At 43.7% G+C, this 25,730-nt stretch overlaps 1 protein-coding gene across 1 annotated transcript in view; it reads right to left on the bottom strand.

The window, feature by feature from the left end:
- The window catches only part of VWA8 (von Willebrand factor A domain containing 8), a 3,012,337-nt gene that overhangs the window by 22,896 nt on the left and 2,963,711 nt on the right, over positions 1 to 25,730 (bottom strand). The window contains exons 43-44 of the mRNA XM_069639376.1: positions 21,984 to 22,082; positions 355 to 593 (exon numbers count right to left, since the gene is read on the bottom strand). Of these exons, the coding sequence (XP_069495477.1) occupies positions 355 to 593; positions 21,984 to 22,082 (338 nt within the window). The remainder of the gene's footprint in view (positions 1 to 354; positions 594 to 21,983; positions 22,083 to 25,730) is intronic.

Genomic DNA, 25,730 nt, shown 5'->3' with positions numbered 1-25,730 from the left:
TAGCAGGGACTTGGCCACCCCTACCTACCTTCGTATTGGCTAAAATGCACACATGCTCTGTAACAAATTTCCCACACGTGGACCTCTGTCCCCAGAGGGCATTCAACCTACAGCGCTTTGGGACCATACCAATGGTAAAAGACGCTATACAAATGACAATTACATTACATTTCACAATATGTAAGGCTTCATCTGTCATTGGTTAAATTCATATTATTTGTGGCAATAAGGTCCACATATTGACACAATTGTAATCGGCAACACTGATAGAAACTTTGTGTGCGTGAACAATAACACTTATTCAACAATTAGACAGAACATTAACACTGTGTCACCCCGTTGTGCATCTCTTACCTTTCTGCTTGATCTCCTAGAGACCCGATAAATATAGCAAAGGCATGAACTTGTGGGTTGGTGGTCAGGCTTTGGGCAAACCTGGAAGGTGGGATGCCATAGCGCTCAAGGTTGGCGTCGCTTAAAACTATGACAAAGTACTCGTCTGCCTCTTCCTTGGCTGTTTCCCGGATGGCATGCTCCGTTGCTTCCAAGGTGTAGTCTCCACTCATGCAGAATTGAGAATGGGCATGCATTGTCTGGGAATAGGATAAGAAGCACGTGTTGACTGTTAACAAACACAAAATGCAACATGTATACGAACATGTAACCAAATACATATATCAACTGGAAGATCAATACATTTTCATTCAGGGGAATTAAACTACAAACTTGTGGCAATGTAGATGTTTGATCATGTTTGACTATTTTCTTTCAATATAAATGCATGCTGTATTGAGAACTGCCCACTGTTGTAGTGTAGTAATGCTGATCTGAAAAACAATGAAGCAGTTTACGTCACAAAACCTATTAGAAGCAGATCAATAATCTAGAATTGTAGGTACGAATGGAGAGAGGGTGCAAGAACAGAACTCAGGAGATTAACAGTATGATGACAATAAAGAGGGCATAAGGTGGGAAGTCAGTAGAACTTAAGAATGTCTGGGGCAAAAACGGAGGAACAACAGTACTAAGAAAGACAGGGTAAAGCTGGACACCATGTAGTATGTATGGGTAAAGGGGAGGCAGGGAGCAGAGTAGATATGAAGGGCCTTTGGTTGCGTTCGTTTCCAAATGTTTGACCTCTGCATAGTAAAATGATCCACTAAAACATGCTTTATTTTACGATACAAAGAAATACATGCCAGTGTTTCTTTTTGAAAGCCTGCAGGCTACTCACACAAAACACCAGCAATTACATTTTTAGTGAAGGATTTTAGGGTTTTGAAATTTAGAAAACGTGCCACTATATAGTAAAACAAGGAAAATATGTACAATGTATATATAGTGCTAAAACATCAGATGACATCTAATGATTCAAAAGTTTGCAGGGGCACTGAGTTTGCCAGATGAACAGTGAGGTTTGCTTTAAAAAATATAAACAGGCAACAAAAATCATCGCAGGGTATTTTGATTGGGCTAACGTCTCTTGCATACTGTACACTTTGAAGACAGCATTGATCCATTTATCTGCCAGTTCTCAAATACAACTTGCATGAAATGTTGGAAGGATGACATATTTAGGATAAAGTACCCCCTACTGTATTTTGTAAGGATATTTCAAGTCAACAAAGAATTAATTTACCATACACAGAAAAAAGGCTGCAATCAGTTGCCTTTACAAGATCACAAAACCTCGAGGTGACTTGCAGTATCATTTTTTACGTACAGTTGGTTGATATTCCAGTCCTTATTAATATATGTATGTCTCATCTTGCCGCAAATGCCTTTGTCATTTTCTTTTTTACAATCTTTTTACTTCTCTGCTGCTTTATTTCCATAATGAATCTCAATTGTGTGTCCCTTCCTGTTAGCTCTTATCTTCCCATTTTGCTTTTTTATTACATTTTGGCTCTTGCTCTCTCCTGTCTCATCCATTCATCTCTTGATGTAGTTCTCTATCTTTTTTATCCCTTCAAAGTGGACATACTTTTGAAAAAAATAAATATATTGTTCCCAACTACTGATTTTATTACCTTCTGACGTTTTTCCTGCAGTTCCTACTTTTCAACACTTTTGCAAACATTTTCCTTGCCTTGCATGTCCTCCATTTCAAGCTATTATAGAGGGAGTGACAAAGGCAAAGGAGAAGTGCGGTCTGTAGATCCATTAAAGCAGGAAAGGAGCAAAAGAAAGTGCATTTTCTTTCACTTTACGCAAACAGGTTTACTTACATAATAATCATACCTCAGCCAATCACAGAAGAACCAAAAATAAGAGTGGTACTATTAGTACAATTACCAACAGTAGTACCCCTAGCAGTAGCACTACATTTAGTAACACAAGCATTGCCATTATCATTAGAACTACCAGTAGTAATAGTAGAATGACTTCCAGTAATAGAACTAACAGTAGTAGCAGCAGTACGATTACAAGCAGTAGCAACACTACTACAGTACTAACAACACTGACAGTATTAGCAATATTATCATTTGTAGCAGAAGTGATGCAGAAATAGCGCTGATACCAGTCCAACTACTACTACAGTCCTAGCAGTAATATTAGTACTAGTATTGTCGAATGTTTGCAGTCTTCATAGAACGGGTGCTATCAATAGTACTAGTATGAGTAGCGGTAGTACTACTTTTATGCAGTTAGTATTCCTAATACTGAAGCTACGACTACTGGTAGTAATAATAGGACTACAGGAGACTACAGCCAGTAACCCCACTATCACCCCGGGTATTATTATTAGTGAGACTCCCACCACTGGTAGTCTTACCACAATGTCTACTATATTTACTGGTAGTAGTATTGCTGCCACTACTGTGGATGGTAGTACTGCTACTGGAGCTGGAAGTAGTAGTGTTAGTAGTAACAGCATCAAATGTAGCACTACTAGTACTGGTACTATTCGCAGTACTGCTACGATGACTACTGCTAGCATTAGTAGTAGTAATAATACTACTAACCCTAGTACTCGTAGTAGAACTAATATTGGTAATACTGTTGTTAACCAAAGTACTATTATTGGTGCTAGCAGTAACATTATTGATACAGTTAGTATTACTACTGCTGGGAGTAGTGATACTACTGCTCGGAGTAGTACTAACACTACTACTAATATTAGCACTAGTCCATCTGGTTCTACTATTAGTAGGGAAAAACGGGCAGGTAAGTAAACCTGATTGTATAAAGTAAAAGAAAAAACAACCTTTTAGTTTGCCCTTTACTGTTCTAATGGATCTACAGACAGCACTTCCTCTCCTGTAATATCATTTCATCTTCAAGGGGCTGGGGAAACAGATAAAGACGCTGCTACAGAGAACCAGCCCTCGAAAAGGGGCAGTGATGAGATCTTAATTCACCAGGATCGAGCAGAGGGTCAAACAACTGAAGACTCTCGTATGGACATAATGGATGGAGTAGTCCTTTCCAGTGGAAATTAAACAAACTGTAATGGAGATGAGAAAATGCCATACAGTGTTAAAACAACCGTTGTAAAGCAGTGAGCAGATTAACTGAAAGGAAGAGCCTCAAACACTAAAGACAACATCTTGTCATTGGGGAAAATTATCTCAGATTTAACTCTGGAATTAGAAGTAACCAACAAAATACTAATGGGGAAGAAACATTTCTCTAGAAGATAGAAGGAACAAGTTACTCACCTGTAAATCTTGTTCTCCGGCATGTGTCTTGCATGGATTCACATGCTCATGAATATTCCACGTCGTTAAACTGGGAATCCTCAGTAAAAAGAAAACAGATCAGATTTAAACTTAAACTGTTCATCTCCTCTATAGCCTATCAGCGTGCTTTGGGTCCTAGTGCCCCCAGCCAAAGACACTCATCCTCCTAAGCTCCACCCCTGGTGGCCATCTTCAGATATGGTAGTGCACGTCAAGTAGCAGTATGAACCAAGAAGAGCCAGAGAGTGGAAGGAGGGAGGGTTTGCATGTGAATCCATGCAAGACCCATACTGGAGAACAAGAGTTACAGGTAATCAACTTGTTCCTTCTCCAGTATGGGGTCTTGCATGTATTCACATGCTCATGAATACGATTATACAGCTGTACATATACACAACCATGGGAGGTGGCAAAGCTCACACAAATAATACACTTCGTATCTTAGTACCCCTGGAACAGACTCACCTCAAACAAACAGGTTGCGTAGCACTGCTCGGCTGACCAGGGACTCCTCCCTGGAATCCCTGTCGAGACAGTAGAATTTCGTGAAGGTGCGGGTTGACCTCCACGTAGCAGACCTACAGATGTCGAGCAGGGTAACACCAGAGAGAAACACTGTTGTCGCTGCAATGGCTCTGGTGGAGTGGGCCCTCAGCCGGACTGGAAGCAGTCTGTTGGCCAGATGATGGCAATTAATGACACAGCCGGAGAGCCACCTGGAGATGGAAGCATTAGACGCCTGTCCGTGTCGCACATGTCCAAAGTTGAGAATAGCTGAGACGTCACCCGAAAGTCTTTCGTGCATGCCACATAAAACTTAAAGGCATGAGCAATGTCCAGTGAATGCAACGCCCTTTCAGTAGAGGGTTTGCGAAGAAAACTGGTAGAACCAAAGACTCATTGAGATGAAAGTTTGATGGAACTTTTGGCATGAATGTAGAATGAGTCTGCAGAACCACTATAGTGGCATGGAAGGACAAATGGGGCTGCTTACAGGAGAGGGCCTGAATCTCCCCAACCCACCTGGCCGAGATGATCGTCACTAGGAAAGCAGCCTTCCATAATAGAAACATCAAAGGGGCGCGATGCATTGGTTTTAACAGAGGCCCCATGAGCTTAGATAGGACCCCGTTCAGTACCCTAGTCATGGTGGGAGCCTTTACTGGAGGGGAAAGTGCTGAAGACACCCTTGATGAACTCGTTAACGAGCCTGTGCTAGCACAAGGAGAGCTTGCCCGGAGCCCGTGTGTACCGGGATATGGCGGCCTGGTGGACCTTGATGGATGCGTAGGCAAGACCAGCTTTGATCAGCAAGGGCAGGTATGGAAGCAGCTGCAGAGCATTTACTTGCAGCAGCGTAATCTTCTGTGCACAGAACCCCACTGTGAAGTGCTTCCACTTGTGTCTGTAGCAAGTCAAGGGCAAGGATCTTCTTGCATACCAATGGCATTGAATAGTGCCCAAATTCTAAGCCTGCTGGAGCCTGGCTGTGAGGCTCAGTGACGCCGGGTCGTGGTGCAGGATTGATCCTTCTTCTTTGGAGAGGCAGTCGGGAAGTGGAGGCAGTTGGATAACCGCATACACCGACAGATGGAGAAGGTCTAAGTACTAGATCTGCCTCGGCTACGCCGGCACAATGAGGATCACCTTGCTGTGCCAATGTCTGAGTGTGTTGATCAAACATAGAAGTAGCAGAATCAGGGGAAAGGCATACAGGAAGAGCCCATCCCAGTGGAACAAGAAGGCACTCCTAAACTCCTCGGCCGAGGATATCATCTGGCAAACCTCTGACACTTGGAGTTGGCAGCTGTCACAAAGAGGTTGATCTGAGGAAGACCCCACTCGCTGAAGAGGTACGACACTTGCACTTGCTGAAGGGAAGGTCCAATTCTTTGCAGGAACATAGCTGCCTGCTAAGACAGTCCACAAAGGTGAAAGAGGACGAGTAACATGCCTTGAAGAATGGCCCATCGCCATAGGGACTGGGCTTCCACGGAGAGAGTGGAGGACTGCGTCCCGTCCTGTTTCCTGATGTAAAACATGGTGGCGGTATTGTCCGTAAATACCTGCACCACTTCCCCTGGAGCGGATGCTGGAAAGACCTGAGAGCCCAGAAGACGGCCCGTAGTTCCAGGACGTTTATGTGTAGCTTCTTTTCCTCTGGGAGCCAGAGGCCTCTGGTGTGAGAATGTCCTGTGTGGGCTCCCCAACCCTCCAGAGAGGCATCAGTAGTGACTGTAGCCTGGTACGGAGGGCTCTGGAAGGGAGCTCTATTGGTCAGCCTGACGGAATGCCCAATTGAGGGCGATTTTGTCTATCCATGTGCACGTGACTTGCTGCCACCTAGCATCCAGAAATTCTTGGAGGGGTTGCATTTGGAGCCTGTAAAAAGGAACCCGATCGATACAGGAAGACGACATCCCTAGCAGGGAGTTCATGGACCGGACTGTTGCAACAGATGCAGTCGACAGCCGTTGGACCTTTCCCAGGATGTCCTTCACCCTCTCTTATGAGGGAGTCACAAGTCTCGTGACTGTGTTGAGCAGGGTACCCAGGAACACCCAGGAACAGCGCGTTCTGCGATGGCACCACGCAGGACTTCGAACAGTTGATCGAGAATCCTAGCGAAGACAGACGGTGGATGGTCTCCGCTGTGTGCTGGGTTGCCAGTGTGTGGGAGCGGGACCGAATGAGACAATCGTCCAGGTAAGGGTAGACGTGGATTCCCTTGGAGCGCTGATGTGCCGCTACCGTGGCCAATCATTTGGTGAAGAAACTCGGGATGATTTTAGGCCGAAGGGAAGGGCTGTGAATTGATAATGCCGCCCCTGGGTGACAAAACACAGGAACTTATGGTGTTTGCAATGAATGGGGATGTGGAAGTATGCATCCTTTAGTCAAGAGTCACCAGAAACTCCCCTTCCTCCAATTGGTCGAGCACAATCTGCAACGTGACCATCCTGAAACTTTGGGATTTAAGGAACTTGTTCAGGCGTCGCAAGTCTAGGATAGGTTGCCACCCTCTTGCCTTTTTTCCTTACCAGAATGTATCTGAATACACTCTGGAGCCGCAGAGGTGCTGAGGAACTGGTTCTATTGCACCTTTCTGTAACATGGCTTGCACCTCCTCTAGCAGCTGGGCTATGTATAGTTCTTGTCGTGTGACAGAAGGAATGCAAGGGCACTTGTCTTAAAATTCTAAAGCATGCCCCTGCTGAAGAACGTTCAGCACCCATTTATCGGTGGAGATCTTTTGCCGCTGATCACCAAAGTTTGATAGTCAGCCTCCTACTGGGGTGCGAAAGTGCGGGTCTGCGTCCTTGGCCGGTTCAGGCCTGCTTGGGCATCTGTGCCCTGGATGGGGGATGACGACGCTGCTGGGTGCACTGTCATAGGCCTGGGAGTGACCCTTGTAAGCCTCCTTAGTGGTAGAGTGGGAGGGCTGACGATAGGGGGTAGTATACCCCTTGGATGATCTGGAGACTCTCCCCTTCAGGGAACTAAAGGACGATCTTCTCTGCTGTAAGGACCCCAGAGAGTGCGCCATCTCCATGTCGGTCTTGATGACCTGGAGAGTCTTGATGACTCTGTATAATGCACGGTCTACCACTGTGCTATCCTACAGTTATCCTATCAAACAGATGTACTGTAGAAAGGCAGCTTCCACTCAGTATGTGGGATCCCAAACACTGTGTATAGCGTGGCTTATCCACATCACAGGATAGTTCTTAACTCTGAAAGTGCTGTTGCAGAGTCTAAGTTGGCATAGTGGTTGCTGAACAACCTGTATCAAATGTGGCAAGGCCAGCCTATCGTCTGACAATGAGAGGCCCAGCGTGAGTCCTGGAACTCCTACGCTGTAGCCGGGAGAGTTTTCCACTCTTTAATTGCATGGGTCCATGGCCCCCCTTTCTGACACGAATAAACATTTTCCAGAAGCTTCTCCTTGGAACTGGTGTAGATATGTGGAGATCTCTTGGGGGTCGCATGGTAGCCAGAGTGAAAAGGGGGCCTGCCTTGGTGGGCATGAACAGGATGTTCAGAGCTGGAGGCATGTCGCTCACCAAATCAGATCCGCTCAGGAAGGAGGCTATGACAGAAGCCTATGGAGCAGGAATAGGTGGGGTCATAGTCGGGACCGTTGACCGGGGTCTAGAAGGCAGAGAGACCCTGGGTGTTGTGACCATTGTAGAGGTAAAGATGATGGCTGGTGACTAACTCTTCGTCCCTGAAAGAAGACTTGTTTCTCCTGACTTCGCAGACGGGGTCGTCGAGGCGGCGCTCGTCGACGAAGTTGTTGTCGACCGGGCTTGTGTCGCCGAGGCGTCTACGATGGTAGAGCCAGTGACTGGCCCTTAGAAGATCTGCTCTTAAACGATTTGTGCTTGGATGACATCAGAGATTTCCTCATGGATGGTGGTAAACCACCAGCTGCCAGGCTAACCAACGACGGAGCCGGCGACGGAGACCATCCCCTTCCAGAACTGGGTCCTGCAGCCATGGAGACCGTTGACAGGGTTGTCAATGGAGCATGGGATCTTTTGGATCTTCGCAGAGGAAGCATCCCCAAAGGACCTCAACCTCTTCTTTCCATAGGGAGTACGCTCAGAGGACGTGCTGGCCCTGGACGAGGCATTACTGTGCCCGGAAGCAGTATCAGGTAATAATGTCCCCATACATAATGTCCGTCAGAGGCCTTCCCTTGCTCGATCGATGCCACTAACCTTGGGTGGTGATGCTTCTTGGTCTTCGTGAGAAGGATTGCCAGATGGGGCATCTGCTCACGTTGTATTCAAGATGAAGACAATAAAGGCACCTGAGGTGCCATTCCCCAATGAAGATGTTCTTCAGGCAGCAGCTTTCAAAGGCCCTGAAGAGGCTTTTCTAAAAGGCATCAGTCATGGTTGAGGTGTCGAGATGTGTTGGCGCCAGGGGTTGAAGATCTGACGGTGGTTTGAAGATCTACGCAGACAACATGTGCCCGCTGGCGGTAGTCGCGCAGTTACAATTAACGAAGAACAGCAAAACACATATGAGTGTCATTGGCTGGGGGCACTAGGACCCAAAGAACACTGATAGGCTATAGAGGAGGCGAGCAGTTTGAGTTTAAAGCTGAACTGCTTTCTTTTTACAGAGGATTCCCAGCCTGACAACAGGGAATATTCAAAGCATGTGAATCCATGCAAGACCCCATGCTGGAGAATATCAGGATTTTCGGTTTCTCTGATGGATGAGGAAAAATAATTAAGACCCATTGAATTCCCTCAAAAAACCTTACCAAGATTACCTCAAGGAAAACCTCTTTAAATTGAGAGAGCTCAACGCACCCATGCTCTTATGGAAAACATGGATCAACCCCCCGTAGACGTTCTGGTCAGGTTTTTAAGGTATCCAGTTAAGGAAAAGATAATGAGAAGAGCTAGGTAACTTGGAGAGATATTATGGAATAAACACAGGGGCTGTTTTTTCAATGACTATGGTAAGGAAGTAGTTGCACAGAGGAAAACATTTGCAGAGGCAAAACAACTTGCCAGGGCAGAAAAAATACTATATGGTCTCCCGAGCTATGTTTAAGATAGTGACTGAAGGGATCACCCACTCATTTACAGATTGTGAGAAAGCTTTAAGTATTTTCTTGGGAAAAGAAGAGTTGTTTCCTCAAAGAAACCGTCACATAAATACTGAGTAATGTGTGGGATAAATGAACAAATGATTTGTAGAAATCTGCTTTATGAACGAGTATTCCTTGATTAATTTAGCTGAAAAGTGCTGTTTGAGTCGTTTTAACACGTTTTGTTCTTTAATTATTTGGCTTTCATTGACTAACACAGGATTAAAATAGCCCTCTGTACTAAAGAGGGTTAGAACATTAATTATTCAGTTAAAAGACTTTGTTTAGGATCTTTGCTCTAGTACACCATGATTATGATGACGTGTTGACGTTTTCAAAATGAGGGAGTCGGGTGGGGAAACTCTGTAGGACATGACTCAGGGCGAATGCTGTCTTTAGGAAGCAACCTGTGGATCTTATGGTCAATACCCGTCCCAATATTAGGCAGATGATTGCAGGTGATTAGCCCACAAAGCTTAGGGTGAGTCAAGATGTCAAACAATGTTTCGTGGCAGCTAATGTTACAGTGGAAAACAGACCACTTACATTGATTCATGTATACGCTCTGAAAATAACTCAAGACATATTTTTGGGTGCACTGAATGTCAGACTTACGAACCCATGAAATAATACTAGATGCAGACTTTAATACAACCATGGACAATATTTTAGATAAATCAGGAGGGGGAAGATCGCACACAGAGGGGAAGGCTAGGAAAGGCCTTAAAAGTCTCCTGTGTACCGGAGACTTGATAAGATGTGTGGAGAGAATTACATTGTACGGAAAAGCAGTTTCATTTCTCCCCCAACCCCCAACACATGGAACTACTTTATAAATGTACTCATTTTTGATTTCCAACAGTGTGTTTGGTCAGAGAAAGGTAGTATGATAATATCAGGCCATGTTGCGACAGATTGGTTTAGGTAAGCCCTGTGCAGGGCAAAGTGGTAGAAGTCACTTGAGATTGAAAACGTCATTATTACTAGACACTTCCTTTATAGAAAACAGTGCAAATTAAATAGGACAATAAGACAATATATGTTAATTAATGAGGAACCCAGTGTGGACTTGTTTATAGTGCGGGATGCTTTAAATGCCACAATAAAAGGTATAATTATTAGTAATGCTTAGAAGAAAATCTCTGTTTGGCTGAACAGGCCGATAATGAAAAGCCTGAAGTCACAAGTAAAAAGAGTGCCGAAAGAGCTAGATGCTTGCTAGATTATAAATTAACTTGGAGTGCAGAACAAAACCTCTTTATATGAGACACGTATATTGGAAACATTGGGAGAAAGCAGGTTCACTCTTGGCAAATCGCCTTAAATATGATGAAAACAAGAGACAATTACTATTGATTACAGATACTGGGAAGCTACTATAGAGAAAAAATGAAGGATATTTCAGAAGCATATCGTGCTTGCTATGAAACACTTAATTCTCCCAAAAGAGAGTGCATGAGACAAAGGCAGTCATTATATGTTTGCCAGTATCCCGCAGGTAATTCCGTCAGGATACTGGCAAGCTGACCTACCGTTACCAGCACCTGATATTCTGGTATTACCAGGAAATTCCAGGTGCCAGCAACAGCAGTCATTCTCCATTACATGGAGTCCCACGGGACTCCATGCGCGGGCATAGTTGGTATTACCGGCAACAGTATTACCGGTGCTGGTAATACTGGCTGTTGTTTTGCCAGTGGGCGCCTGATTTACCTCCAGGTTTGGCTGGAGGTAAATCAGGTAACCCTCAGTGGTAAACCTATAGTTTGGCGGTGTGGGAAAGTGGCGGTAATGGTATTGCTGCCACCTTTCCTGTACCGCCAAACATGCAATGAACCCCATAGAGATTTCTCAAATGAACATCAGTGAATGAGAACTTCTAGAGAAGGAAAGAACCTCAGAAGATATAATTGATGTCATGAGTCTGAATGGAGGGGGCAGTCTGGGATCCGATGTCTATGCATAAAATCTTATAAAACATTTGGTCAAGAACTTGTTCCAGTACTCAAAATTTTATGAAGCTCAGTTGCTCCCTCAATGGAATCTGCTTTAATTTGAGTAATCCCCAAACCAGGGAAAAGAAATTAAGACTGTGCAAATTATAGGCCAATATCTATATTGAAGGTAGACAATACATCCCTAGCTAAAATATATTCCCAAAAGTTAGGCACAATTCTCCCTAACGTAATACATAAAAACCAGACAGGATTCTTAGCAAGGCGTAATAATTGAAACAATATAAGGGAACTAATTACATTATTATACCAGTGTAAATCATCCACGCAGGCTTGTGCTGCTGTGCATATTGATGCAGAATAGGCCTTTAATAGAGTTCATTGGCCATATTTGTGGCAAGTCCAATGTAAGATTGGGTGTGGCTTCTTGATGCTCTAAAGAAAAGGCTGGTGCCTATGTACCAGTGCATTTAACTATATTTCCAATTAAAAGGGGCACAAGGCAGGAATGTCCGCTATCCCCTCTGTTGTTTGATCTGTTTGTTGAACCGCTAGCTTTCCTAATTCGTAATGATGACGTGATAAAAGGTGTGGATTGTGGGGTTGTTTTTCTAAAATCCTTTTTAGGCAAATGATTTGTTAATTCTGTTGTCTGACCCGTAAACATCCTTCCAAAAGTTGATAGATGTGCTAAATAGATTTGGAAATTATTCAGAGTTTAAGGTGAACACATTGAAAACAGACATTTTTCCTGTGACTCTTGCGTTTCATAGTGAACTCTATGGGGATGCTAGATTACATTAGGGCGATAGGTGGTTGAAATATATGGAGATCCAAATTATTAGAAATGTGAATCATATACTGTCTAAGAACATCCAATTGAAATGAAATGAAATAAAAAGTTTGTTTAAAAAAATGTCAGAGACTTAAAATATCTCCCTGGACTAAATATTTGTAATTAAAATGACTCTCCTGCTGAAATTGCTGTACCTCTTTTGGATGTTGCTGCTTCCACTCCCTAACTAGACTTTAATACTTATATGTGTTGGTCACCATGGAAAAAGTGGTCCTCCAAGTTGCTGCCAATGGATAAATGCTGGTCGTGTAAATCTACTTCTGGAATGATTACCCATATGTTTTGGTATTGCAACAAGGTAGCAACCCAGGGTTGCCAACGAGCGAATAGATTGCCTGTGGCTTCCGAGTCGCTCGCTCACATCAGACATCAAAATGAACACACTGGGCCTCATAACAAGGTTGGAGGTAGTCATGGCGCTATTACCGGTACTGAGTCCGCCCTCATTCAATGGGGACTTACCGGTCTATTCCGACCTTTGCGGGACCGGTAAGTCCCCATTGAAAAAGCCATTCCCCATTCCCATTTCAGCCCCCATAGGGCTCAATGGGAAGGCGCTAATAACGGTACCGCAAATTGCGGTACCGTTATTAGCTCTGAAGTCCCCTAACGGGCCCCGTCCATAACGCCTGGTAAAACCAGGCATTAAGGAAGGGACCCGCTAAGGGACCTCGGAATAGGGCGCTAAGGGATTACCGGCACCAATGTCCTTAACGATGCCCGGTATCCCTTTGCGCCCACCTCGTAATGAGGCCCACTGTGTTTACTTTGGTGTCCAAAGTCCCTGGGACTCTTCCTCTGCCCCCCCTTTCCTCTCCCTTTAAATCAGACAGACACAAGTTGTGTGCATGGCGAGAAGAGGGGGTACATATGGGCTTGAACGGCTCTGGCCCATTGTTACTAAGAGGTGCAAATGAGGGCTAATTGGAAAGTAGAGGGGTGCATACATTTGTACGCTACGTGGACAAAAGCTGGGGGCTGGAAAGAAGCGCCGGGTAGTGAGTGGGAAGGGTAGGGTGAGGGTGGTGATTACCAGCAAAGAGGCCAGGGACCACTGCTGTCTCACAGCCGAGGTGCGACTGTACTTGTGGTTTGACTGTCGCAGTGTGTCTGCAGCTTCTAAACAATAACCTCCCTCCTGTGCTTCCTTAGGGATGCCCTGTGCGCGACTACTCCATTACACCTGTACTGTGCTTGTGCCCACTGAACATATGCTGCCATTTAGTTTGTATTCTTATGTTCTGCTGCACCAATGATCCCAAGGAGCTCCCGTTATGCAAGTGCTGCTCTGTGCTGCCTTGAGCTACTCCTTTGCTCTGCCAGTTCTCACCCTATGAGCTTCCCTCTACCTGTACTGCTTCACTGCTCCCCATTTATGCTGATATTCTCTTTCCATATATGTGTTGCAGCTGTGCGCTGCCATGTACCTCCGCATCGTGCAAGTTCACTGTCCTTGCACTTTCCTGTGGCTGAGCTGCTCCCTCGCTACCAGTGTTGCTGTGCTTGTCATTGCCCACTTGAGCGCCCCTCCACCAGTTCCACAGATATGTTACCCATTTACATGAGTTTCTTTATAACAATTCCCTGTCTATATCTGCTGCCCCTGTACTTACCATTGCCTGCACTGCTCCAGTTTGCTGCCCACAGCCTTTGCTGCTCCCCTTTCCTCATCTTATGCACATGCTGCTCGTGTGCACACCCGCCCCTCTGCTGCTTTTCCAAGGAGGGTGAAGTCAAATATTTTGCAGGAGAGTGATCCCATTGAAGTCAATGGAGGCATTGAGCTAGTGGGGAGAGCAATATGAGTTATTTCTGATTTTAAGAGCGCCCCCACCCCCCATCTGCCAGGGTAACTTTAATTTTCTTCCTGGCTATGCTGTACCTGAGCCTTCACTACCTATTCGCGCTGTCAGTTCTACTCCTACCCTTTGGCTGTGCTGCCACTCCCTTATTGTGCTGCCGTTTCCACAACATATATATTTCCACTGCCCTTTGCAGCTTGCTTCCTGCGTTTCCCATGGGCCCATGCAGAACAATACAACACAGTAATACTGTATTTGCACAAAAAAAAATGCAAGTATTGGCAGAGATTGGTTGTATATGGGATTTTTTTCATCTGTTGTGTGGGATTATTTATTTTCATGGGAAATATAGTAAATTGTACTTTCATATACGTTCCATTTATGGTTCCATGTCATTTCATTGCGTGATGTTTTTTCGCTGGGTTTTTTACTGTGATTTTTAATGAAAAAAAAACCATCAAATTTTTTCAAAATTATTTTTTGGGGGGTTCCCCCTCATACCCGTTATTCCCTTAAATTTTTTATCTATTCCCAAACACCCACATCCCATTTATATATTTTTCTAACCCCCCCAAAAAATGCGATGGGTTTTTTTCGCAAAAAATTAGCAGTAAACCACACAGCGAAAAAACCTCCCACGAAAAAACGCCCCGTGATGAAAGGACATTGTACCCCATTTATTACATTATGGCCTTGGCAGTGGCAAGTTCTGTGGGCATCTTATACTGTAGAAACAAAGTTGGACGGATATGGCACACTCTATTAGTGTAGGTAATCATGTAATGGATTAATGTATTAAGTAGGAAATTGAAAGAAATTAGAGAATAGATGTGAGGTGCAGAGGAGAGATAAGCAACCTTGACACCTAGGTTGTGTAAAGTAATAAGAAACAAAAAAAGTTCCCAATTAAGGAACTCGCGTCCCCTGCACACTTTCCAATATCTGGATAACCAGACCAACAATTAATTTCTATTTTAAACAGTATTTCTAATAATATCTTTATAAAGAAACCTTTAGCGTAAAAAAAGCTTAGGGAAGTCAATTATTGAAGAAATCAACATTCAGTCAAAGCAGGTCACAAGAACCGAAATTCATGTTTATTCTTGATGTTGAAATTGTGGAAAGCCCAACGCGTTTTGAGTGGTACAACACTCTTCATCAGGGGCAAATCAAACAGTTCTAAGGAAAGATATGTACAAAATTTACATTAGAATAATGTTTTCCATTGACAACAATTTTACAAAAACAGCTTGTACAACCAACTTCCAAATAGTATATAGGCTAATTGAATGAGCATCATTGGCGCTAAATATCCTAATTTCGTGGTGAATTGACACCCAAGGGTTAACATTTTCAAACTCAACAGTTCCCTTAATGTTACAATTTGCAAAACAAAGTAAGTCAGCATCATGAGCTTACTTAATAGACTGGACTGTGTTTTAAGAATTATTGTAAGGTCATGTGGTGGTTATAACAAAAGTGGACTGAAAAACAGAAAAGGAAAATCTAACCTTGTGAATATATAAGAATATCTTCAAGCGAAGAGATGGTGGATCCAGGAAAGGGACCCCAAGTAATCGACCAAACAGTACTAGATTAGTAATGTCAACGCACTCATATCTGTAGAAAAGGAGTGGGTATCAGAGACTAGTAAATGAGTGCAGTAATCAGGAAAAGCTCGAGCAATAATCAACTTAAAAATACACTTACAATTGATAGCAATCTATCTGGGTAGTGGAAAATCATCTTTAGCCATGGTGTGAAACACACGGTAATCAGGAAACCAAGAAGGTGGCTTGGAAATACTTAAATTGTAGCCAGTGACTGGGAAATTTGTTCAGCAGGTGTCCACTGTCACTAAAAGGAATAGCAATAGAGAAGTAGAACAGTATCAAGGTTTAGCCGAATTTAAGGTGGTAAAGGGCGACGTAGGAACAAGATTCTGCATAGGGAGTGTAATTTGAGGTGAGGAGCTCTTACCTGTGTACCCACAGCACTGCCAACTGGAGACCGGAGCCCAAAGGAACGCCGACGCCATTGTCAATGCTTGGTGTGTTAATATTGCGTTAAAAGGTGTGACGTCATCACGCTGATGCGTGTGACGCTACGTCTTCAAATTAGATAATTATCGGAAGATGTGCTACAGATAAAAAAATAAATAAAAGACAGGGTATCACAATAGTGGAAAAATTGTGATTACCATTGGGATAGTGCCGAGTGTAAAAAGGAGCGAGGCAGCAAAACAAGGGGTCCGGGATGTTGAACACATGACGTCATCACGCAAACGCTTGCCTGACGTCATGTGTAAACAAACACAGGCCTGGCAACTGAATGTCCCTGCAGGGAGAGGTGAAGTGTTAAGGCACATGAACCAAATACAACTAAGCAACATGTTGATAGTAGCTTGGATCATTTTGACAGTGCGAGCGGCGCCTGAATAAAGGCAGCCTGTAATAGAGTTTAAAAACTTAAAACTGATCAGAGGAACATGGATAAATATGTAAGCCGTCTAGAGAGAGTCACCAGTTAAGCCAACTGGTGATGATCTCGTGGAGAACAGGCTAAAGTTGCTTGTTGTTATGTGCCACTGCTCATTAAAAACCCGTGGGAGGCTTTGGTGGTTCTGGTAGCTCAGTATATGTGCCAAAAGGTATCAGGCGCACAGAGCGAAGGAGTGATATGTTAGAGTAGTGGCGAACTTAAAGTGCAGGACCGGTGTCATAGGTCAAGCGAGGGAACATTATGAAGGTTGTGTACAGAAATTAGTTGACTGGAATAGATTATAGGTCAAAACATTTTTGGATGAGAAGAGGATAAAAGAATTCATATACCAAGCGTAGCAAGATCTCAGGGTGTGATAATGACCCTGTTCTGGGTATAATTATTTCTATAATCATGATATATGGGCCGGCCCGCTACACTGCCCATAAATGGTTCACAATTTGGTCATATATCAGGGTATCATAAGACATATGATCAGACAAACTGAACTACATATATAGCCCAATTTAAGAGGCGCAAAGCTGCCCGTCGGATTGGTGCACAATCTAATGGTGGCCATGCAGTCATTTCATCAGCTTCATCATTTAACCAAGAAGAATGTGGTTGGGCTAAAGGTGGTAATCAGGATAGTAAAACAAGTAGTGTGGTGACAGCAATTCTAAATGTTTAGATAAAAGGACCCAAGTAATAGTTTTTGTTGAGCCCCAAAGGGGACATGGCATCAAGTTTGTGGATCCAATATAGTTCATTTTGTGCAAGTAGTTTAGGTAAATCACCTCCCCTTTGTAGGGGGTGCACTACTTCCAAAATCGCAAATCTCATCTGAGAGATATTGTGATTGTTGTCCCTAAAGTGCCGGAACACCGGTGATTTGAGATTTTTAGTTCTGATCTGAGATTTATGCTCGGTCCATCTTTCCTTGGCTTTTCTACTGGTCTTCCCGACGTAGTATTGGCCAGAAGGGCATCTGATGGTGTAAACTACATTTTTGGAATCGCAAGTTGCATAGCTTTTCAAGGAAATCTTCTTGCCATTGTTGGGATGTCTAATGTGATTGCTTTTTATGATGTTTGAGCAGTGTTGGCAATTAAGGCAGGGAAAAGTACCATTTTTTAGCTTGGTAAGTGTCCTCTGGGTTGAAGTTTTAGGTCTCTCAGCTTTTATCAGCGTATCTCTAAAATTCCTTCCTCTTTTATACGCTAGCATAGGAGGAGCTGGAAAAAGGCGGCTAAGATTCGGATCTGATGTAATCAGGTCCCAGTTTTTAGTGATGATCTTTTTGACTTGGAAACTTTGTGCTGAGTATCTCAATGTGTAAATCAAGTTGGATTTAGTCTGTGATGGTTGTTTATTCAATAACCTGTCCCGAGGTTGCAATTCTGTTCTGGTGATGGCTTGTGTCACTATTTGTTCAGGAAAACCTCTTTCCAGAAATCTCGATCTCATAGTATCAAATTCTGTTTTTAGTTTTTCTGTGCTGGAAGTGATCCGTTTGGCTCGTAAAAGTTGACTGTAAGGAAGATTGTTCTTAAAATGTCTTGGGTGGAAACTGAAATGTAAAGAGCTATTGACATCGGTTGATTTCCTATACATTGTTGTTATTAATTCATTGTTTTTCCATTCTACTGTTACATCCAGAAAATTCACATGTGGTCTTCCAATCTCTATTGTGAATTTAATCCGCGGGTTACATTGATTGATGTAATGCCAGAATTCCGTCAATTCCTGTTCTGTACCCTTCCAAATTCCAAAGACATCATCGATGTATCTTGTCCAAAGTGTAGTTTGTCTTTCCAATGTAGGTGATCCAAAACGTTGGTTTTCTTGAAATGGTACATGAAAATGTTCGCATATGAAGGGGCTACAGCTGAGCCCATAGAGGTGCCAGAGATCTGTAGGTAGTATTGACCATTGAATCTGAAATAGTTATTGTAAAGTATTACATTGATCAGTTGAAAAGCAAAGGTTTTTTGGATTTGAACTTCATCGTGTCTTAAAAGAAACCATTCCAAAGCAGCTATACCTTCGTCATGGGGGATCGAAGTGTACAGACTACTGACGTCCATGGATAATATTAAAGGGTCCGGAAAATTGATCTACAAGTTGTTGATTTTCTGCAGCCTTTTGCTTGTATTTCCTGCTGGCTCAGTGTTCACAGAAGGAGTTGGGTCTACAGACAGAAACACCAGTCACACTCACTGTTCAGAGGAGAGTATAGACTGGAACCAAGCTCATCCTTTCCAAGCCATGCTACTGTAGGGTGCTGTGAGTGAGCAGTGCATGGCTTTGCCCTGCCCCACCAATGGCAGTGCAATGCACAATGTAGTCTACTAACTAATCTAGTCTTGTAATGCCCTGTCCTGTCTCATGGTTGTCAATTCAATGCAGACTGAAATGCACCCACTCTTTTAAAATAGAGGTGGGGAGCAATACACTTAGGATGAAAACGGCAGCAGCGCCACCCTTATAAAACCGAACAACATAAGACATGCCTCAAAATGAAGATGTCATCAGGGAAACCAAAGGAAGAAAACTTCAAAATATCTTTCACGTGAAGTTCAATATCAGGCAGTGCTTTGGTAAGCAGGTCAACAGTACAAGGGAGTCTTTTACAACCCATTTCCATGATGCCTTTGCACACAATGTGTGCCGGCATTGCCACTGTAAAACACATGTTGATGCCAGTGCAAATAACATGTCATTTTAAACCATGTTTGTGATGCTGGTGCCCTCAATATGCCTTGCACAGCTGTAAACCAATCATGGCTTATTGGTCATGTACCAAAATGCAAGAAATGCAGAATGCAGGATTCCTGCTGGGAGAGGCAGCGCTCCTGTGAGCTGTTCTGTTTTTCTCGTGACTACTGCATCCTTCATAAATGGCAGACAGGTGGTATGTCGACAGTGAACAGGATGTGGGTAGGCACCGCTATGTACAAAATGGTTATTTTTAATACAGTGCACTATGGCCTGGAGAGTATCTGCAGTATCAGCCAGTGTGATTGCCTATCTCTGCAAACCTGCCTTTTTCAGACATGAACCTCCTGAAATCAAAACTTTGAACCTTTCTGGCAGCATCTGAGAGCTGTTGCTGTTTCAAGCTACACCCCAGATTACTGAACACTGGTGGATAGTATGCAGTGTCAGCCTTCACACTGAATGTCTAGATCCGTTTCCTACATTCTGATAAGCTTGGCAATTTTCATGAGACAGATACTGATAGAAAATAATGAAATAAAGATTTTCTAAACTTATTAATATAATGGTAAATGCATATGTTATTCCTTTTTATATAAAGAGCACATAAACTGGCAAAAATACAATCTTGCTACAAATTCGCATACTCATGGACATTAGCACCCCACTACCTGCCCATTGGCCAATAACTACAAGTAAAAATATAATTATAATTCTTCTTTTATTACATGCTGAATACCGGAGACCAGTTCCGAAGCGCAGGACTTGGAGTCAAACCTTTGTTGCTATGCGTTGCCTTGCGTCCAAGGCAAACGTGTTGCCCCTGAAATTGCTCTCGCTAACGTAAAGGTTGAAGACCCCTCATACAAACCCTTTGAAACGAAGTACTGGACAGAGTTAATATCATTTTAGAAATATCTTTTCCTTAATCCCCTAACTCCTGTGTGTTGGGTATACTACTGCAAGGCCAAGGACTGAGCAGTGCTAAGAATGAATGGGTATATAGAGCACTAATTGCGTCGAAAAAGCATATTCTGAGATTCTGGAAAAATACTGCAATGCCTTCTAATGAGTATTGGTTAAATGGTTTAATCACATTATCAGCAAGAAAGACAATTTCCTTCCAAAGGGAGGAAATATTAGATGATTATGAAATAATGTGGGGTGTTTGTAATACTTTGTCTAGATGATAGTACTAGAGCCTTTTCCCCTTTATACTGTTTTATATATGTTCTACAACTGTTAAATTATAATTATAATTAGATTTCAAATAATATATATATTTTTTAAAATGTTGAAAATGAGAAAGATGGTAGTAGTTTCACCCTTATGCTTTTCTTATGCCTTTTCTTTCTGGCTTGCAATTACTCAAGCCCCTTATCACCCTGCTTCAAATCTTCCCCAGTTAAATAAATCTGCAGTCGGACCACCACTGAAAATTGAGTGATGATAGGTGCTGCCTATTGCTGGAGATGCGAGGAGGAACTGTGACTTCGCTGTTCAGGTTATACAGGATTACCACCCGGCATGTCCACTCTGGCCAAATGTCCACTGCCATTTTCCCATCTGCTCTACGATCTTCATCTCCAACTGGTCTTATGGACCACTGGCCCCAACTAGTCTCTCTGTTTTCCCAGTCCTAATGTTCCCAGCCTCCTCCGTCTCACTTCCAAGGATGCATCTCTCTCTCTTTATCTCACACACCCTACATACTCTATCTTCCTTCGATGTGCTCGCTTATCCCACTCACACTTCTGCCCTTGTTTCTCTGTCCTGGCGATGCATATGTCATTACGTGCCCTCCTTCTTTCCTTTTTCCTCTTTTTCCTCTCCTCTCCCCAATGTTCAGCTAACATCACCTGCATCCCATGGATGCTAATGGCGATAATGGCCTCCTCTGCGAGCCCTATAGGTATGATAACTGCCTACCACCCTGAGCAATACACTTGCTTTGCTCGGGTCATTATCAGCTGATGGTAGGTAGTTATCATACCTATAGGGCTCGCAGGTGTTATTACATAAGAGGGAGACCTCATAACTCACTTGCACTAAGGAAACAAACTGTAGGCATTTGTGGGCGATTACAGTTTCCCCTATTAGTCTAACATATATTGTTTCAATTTCAGGCTTTCATGACATCATGTAGACCTCCTTCAGTAGTTCGAGTTATGGTTTGTAAGAAAAACGCCAAAAAAAGGCACCTATGCCGCTCTGAAAGCTTGCGAAACAAAACATATTTCAGGATAGTAAGAGTCTATCCTTTAAAGATTGCTTACTGTTCATACAAGTAGGATGAAATTAATCATAAACGGGTTTCCTTTTGATATATCATTTTCTATTGTCAAAGTGTATAGTTTTGCCGCTAATACTCCCCTGCACTGCCATAGAATAGTTTTCGAATGAGGAAGATCGCCATATCTCTTTTACCAGGCTCCACAGCTTTCTCGGATGTTCAGAGTTATGACGAATCATCATTTTCTCCATCTTACTCATCACACACAAACACAAACCAGCCACTCTCACACAGCTTTTAAAAAAAGCTTCTCACCAGACTTCAAACATCAAGAGCACACACCTCTAACTACAACTGACAAATGTAGCCCCTGGCTACACACACCCACACTATAAGCATGAGGCCACCCCTCTGGACACAAAGCCCCCAATGCCTCCTACATTTCACATCAGGAAAGCATACATGCGCTGAACATAGGGTTGTTCTGATCTGCTACATCAACACCAAGCACTGCATTCCCTTACCCTCTGCTCCCTTTTAACCACGCCCATCCACACTCTAGCAGTTCCTGGAGACCGTGCAATGGCAGAGATGCATAGTACGCATTCTCATAACAATATAACTTGCGTAGCACTAGAATTTACCTTTATTATCGCTAATCTTTCTTTGTTGTTCTTTGGGACTTTGTCACTCTTAATCAGCTCAATGTTGAATCCGTCTCCGGAGTGGCCAAAGATATCATACTGCAAAGGAAACAAAAAAACACCAACACTGAGGTCAAAACAAAGCACATCCATAACTACAGCTAACCTATGGAATAGGCACATTTTTAGGAGAATTCTCAATGAAAGTGCTGCTTACAAAGTACAATCAATCGGGTGAAACATTTGCTACAAACGTCAAGGACTGATTCAGAACCAAGATCACACATTTGCTTCCAAGACACAACTAGGCCAGTATTAGGCACATTTTGCAACAGTGCATTGCAATTATGCCCTGTGTTTGCACCAGTACAAAAAATTCCTGGAGACTAAAATGCACTGCCAATATACATATTTAAAGAGCAATTTTTACCCAAGCAAAATGAAGCACACCATTCCACTGGCAAATCATGTAGTTACTATGGGGTGTGGTCTGTTCTCAAAATTGAGAGATTTCACCATACAATAAAAATGTGGTGGTCCAGGGTTTGACTCTGGGGCTGACTTTTCTCCGCCCTCTCCTACTGGAGATAGAAATGTAGAACAGGACCACTCAAGTGAAGCGCACCCACTCCAAGAAAGTGTTCTTAACAAGTTGAAAATCATCCTGTGAAATTGCTGGGAAGACTATCTTATAAAAGGGGTCAGTTGGTGGGTCTTCTTTAGCGGCCATATCAGTAAAGTAGTCTCATCATGGGACGTTCATGAAGAATGATCACCCATGATTCTGGACTGGAAACCGCGTTACAAGTACATACTGAAATGCATTCAGCAGTGTCATCTCTGTGAGGCTTCGCAATGTCTCGGGAGACTCACATATATAACTGTTTTTTGTTTATATGGGGTGTACAGGCACTACTGCGATGTACAGAGAAAAATAAAATGAACATACAAATCTTAAAAATAATTAACAGTTTTTCCATTGCACTGGAAACCCTGGCATAAAACCGAAAAGCACCAAATCACAAGAGCAGCAGTTACACACAATCATAAATATTACTGAAAATGGATACAATTTTAGATTTTTTATACAATTCTTTGAGCGACATGATAATATGTTGTTCATAATTCATGAAGCCCACCCAAAAACGGCTAGATTTCTTGTTTTAGTTTTGATTAAATGCAGAATTGTATTAGTTTTCTGATGTTCTCCACAAGGTCCGGAGGATCCGGGCACTTAACATTAAGATATTTCGTAATGTTACATCAATCCCCTCCCCTTCCGCCTCCCAGTCTAGGAGTGCATACAGGTATCAAAAAAGTTCTATCAAGTTATCATGAAGGCACACGCGATAAGATCAGTAAGCAACACATGCTAGGGTAGTCCCACTAGATTAAGGGCTCTGAGTCGAATTGGGCACGTTAGAGAATTGAAGTCTCTTTGCACATACTTCAGGAACGGCGCTCAAGCAGCCATGAAGGATAGAAGAGAGACTTTCATATTAGTGGTATGTTGTTTCATCGCAAGTATGTTCCATACTTTGTCCATTTGCCAAGCCATACATTTATAGAGGGTGGTTCAGTCCTCCTCCAGAGATGGAGAATTGACAGTTTGGCCGCCAATAATAAGTATTACAACAGCTTAAGCTCAGCTATCGTACAAAGCTCGGTTAAAGTGCCATTTCAGCCCAAGATACAGAGCAAGGGATCTCCCAGTTTGGATCCGACCACAAGCCAGAAATCTTGTATTTCTGGACATCCCCAGAGAGTGTGGTGTAAAGTGCCCTCCATCCCAGATCTCCTCCAGCACATCTTAGAGTCGTTAGGGTGAGAATAATGTAGGCGGGAAGGGGTTCTATAACACCCTCTCAATATTCTTGCCTTTGTTTCTGCCAGACATGGGCAGAGTGTAGAAAGGGCTCCACTGTTATATCCTGTCCCAATCTTCCAGGGGCATTGTGTCTCCCAACTCCAGTTCCCAGCTGGCACAGTAGGAGTACTATCATGCATTGAGAGTGAATCAATTGCTTTGTATAGTCTGGTACTCAGCCCTTTGGACTCAGTTGATTCCTGAAAACCCATCTCCACGGGAGTAAGCTCTCTGACCACTAGCAAAGTGACAGTGGTGTGAAGGACCCAGTGTTTGGCCTGTATATATCGAAAACTACCGGTCTCCGCCAACCCCATCACAGTCTTACAATCCTCAAATGACCCAATCTTTCCATTCGTGAAATGATCCCCACCTTGCTCAAACCTTTATCGACCCATTGCACAAAACCCTTGTCAGTTCTGCTCGGGCAAAAGGCTTCATTGTGGATGAGTGGAGTAAAGGGGAACGTGAAGGAGCACACCCCAGCAAATTAATCAAATTATCCCAGACCTCTAGAGCGGTTTTAGCGATGGGGTTAATGTGTAGTCCCTGTACTCTCATCTTGCTTGGTAGCCATGGCGAGTCCACAAGTGGCGCCTCGGGACCACCAGCTCTGCAGTCACCCAAATATTCATAAGCCTCTTTGCACACAGTCAATTAGTGGCCTTACCTGAGCCGCCGGATTGTTGTTCAAAGGTCGGGGGAAAGAGAAGCCTCACAGGCTCTTCGGTGTGTATTTATTGACTCTAGGGGAGCTCTCAACCACAGAAAGCATAATAACATTGCATCCAAGCTCCCCAATACATTTCTAGGTTCAGGAATTGGAACCGACTGGAAGAGGTATACAAATATCACCAGAATGGTCATTTTGATCACCGCCATTTTTCTGAACCAGGACAGGTGGAGGGGGTTCCAACGATACAATTCATTTTTAACATTGCTAACAAGGTCAGCGTAGTTACATCTATATGAGTGGGTCAGGATCCCTGGTATAGTGATCCCCAGATATCTCAGTGTTTTGCTTGCCCAGGAATAAAGGAATTTCTGTTCCAGTTCAGGCCTCGAAGAAGGGGGACTATTGAGACCTAGTATCTCTGACTTTGAGCAATTTACCTTAAACCCCCGAAACCAGGCCATACAGACGATGTTCATCCTAAACATGTGTAAGGTAGCACAGAGGGTCAGTAAGAGACAGGATAACATTGGGCCTCATTACGAGTCCGGCAGTAGCCGTGCCGGTAAAACCGGCAGGCTGCCGCCGGGCTTGTGATGGTTTACAGCCGCCTGACTTGCCGGACTAACCAGAGCATTACAGCCCCGGCGGTCCGGTAAGTTAGGCGGCAGCAATTGTTACTCCCCTTTCCCATTGAGCCCTAAAGGACTCAATGGACTCAATGGGAAGGGAGAGGATGGAAGCACCCGCACTGTGCGCAACAGTGCAGGTGCTTCTGTCAATGTCTGTGGGCGGGTGCCGTCCTCCCCGCCAGGTGTGACCAGGCGGGCGGGACGGCACCCGCCTGCAGAACTCGGAGTGTGCCGGTCCAGTAACAACGGTGCCGGTAGGCTTACCGGCACCGTTGTTACCGGACTGGCAGGCTCGTAATGAGGCCCATTGTCTGCAAACAAACTAATCGTATGTTGAGACCCTCCGAATTGTATGCCCGCTAAATGAGCATTAGCCCTTATACGCGCTGCCATAGGCTCCATGACATCGCAAAAAGCAGGGGCAATAGAGGGCAACCCTGCCCTGTGCCCCTACCTAAACAAATCTTTGGGGTGAGGACCCTGTTGACCACCAGACGTGCCGTCGGGTTAACATAGTTGAAAAGGATCATGCGACGCATTTTTGGGACTATGTTGAATTTCACTAACACTTTGCG

Source organism: Ambystoma mexicanum, chromosome 7q (genome assembly GCF_040938575.1).
Source record: "Ambystoma mexicanum isolate Mex_15411 chromosome 7q, UKY_AmexF1_1, whole genome shotgun sequence".
NCBI classification, from domain to species: domain Eukaryota; kingdom Metazoa; phylum Chordata; class Amphibia; order Caudata; family Ambystomatidae; genus Ambystoma; species Ambystoma mexicanum.
The sequence above is the reverse complement of the archived record's forward strand: the minus strand, read 5'-3'. Positions and strand labels throughout refer to the sequence as shown.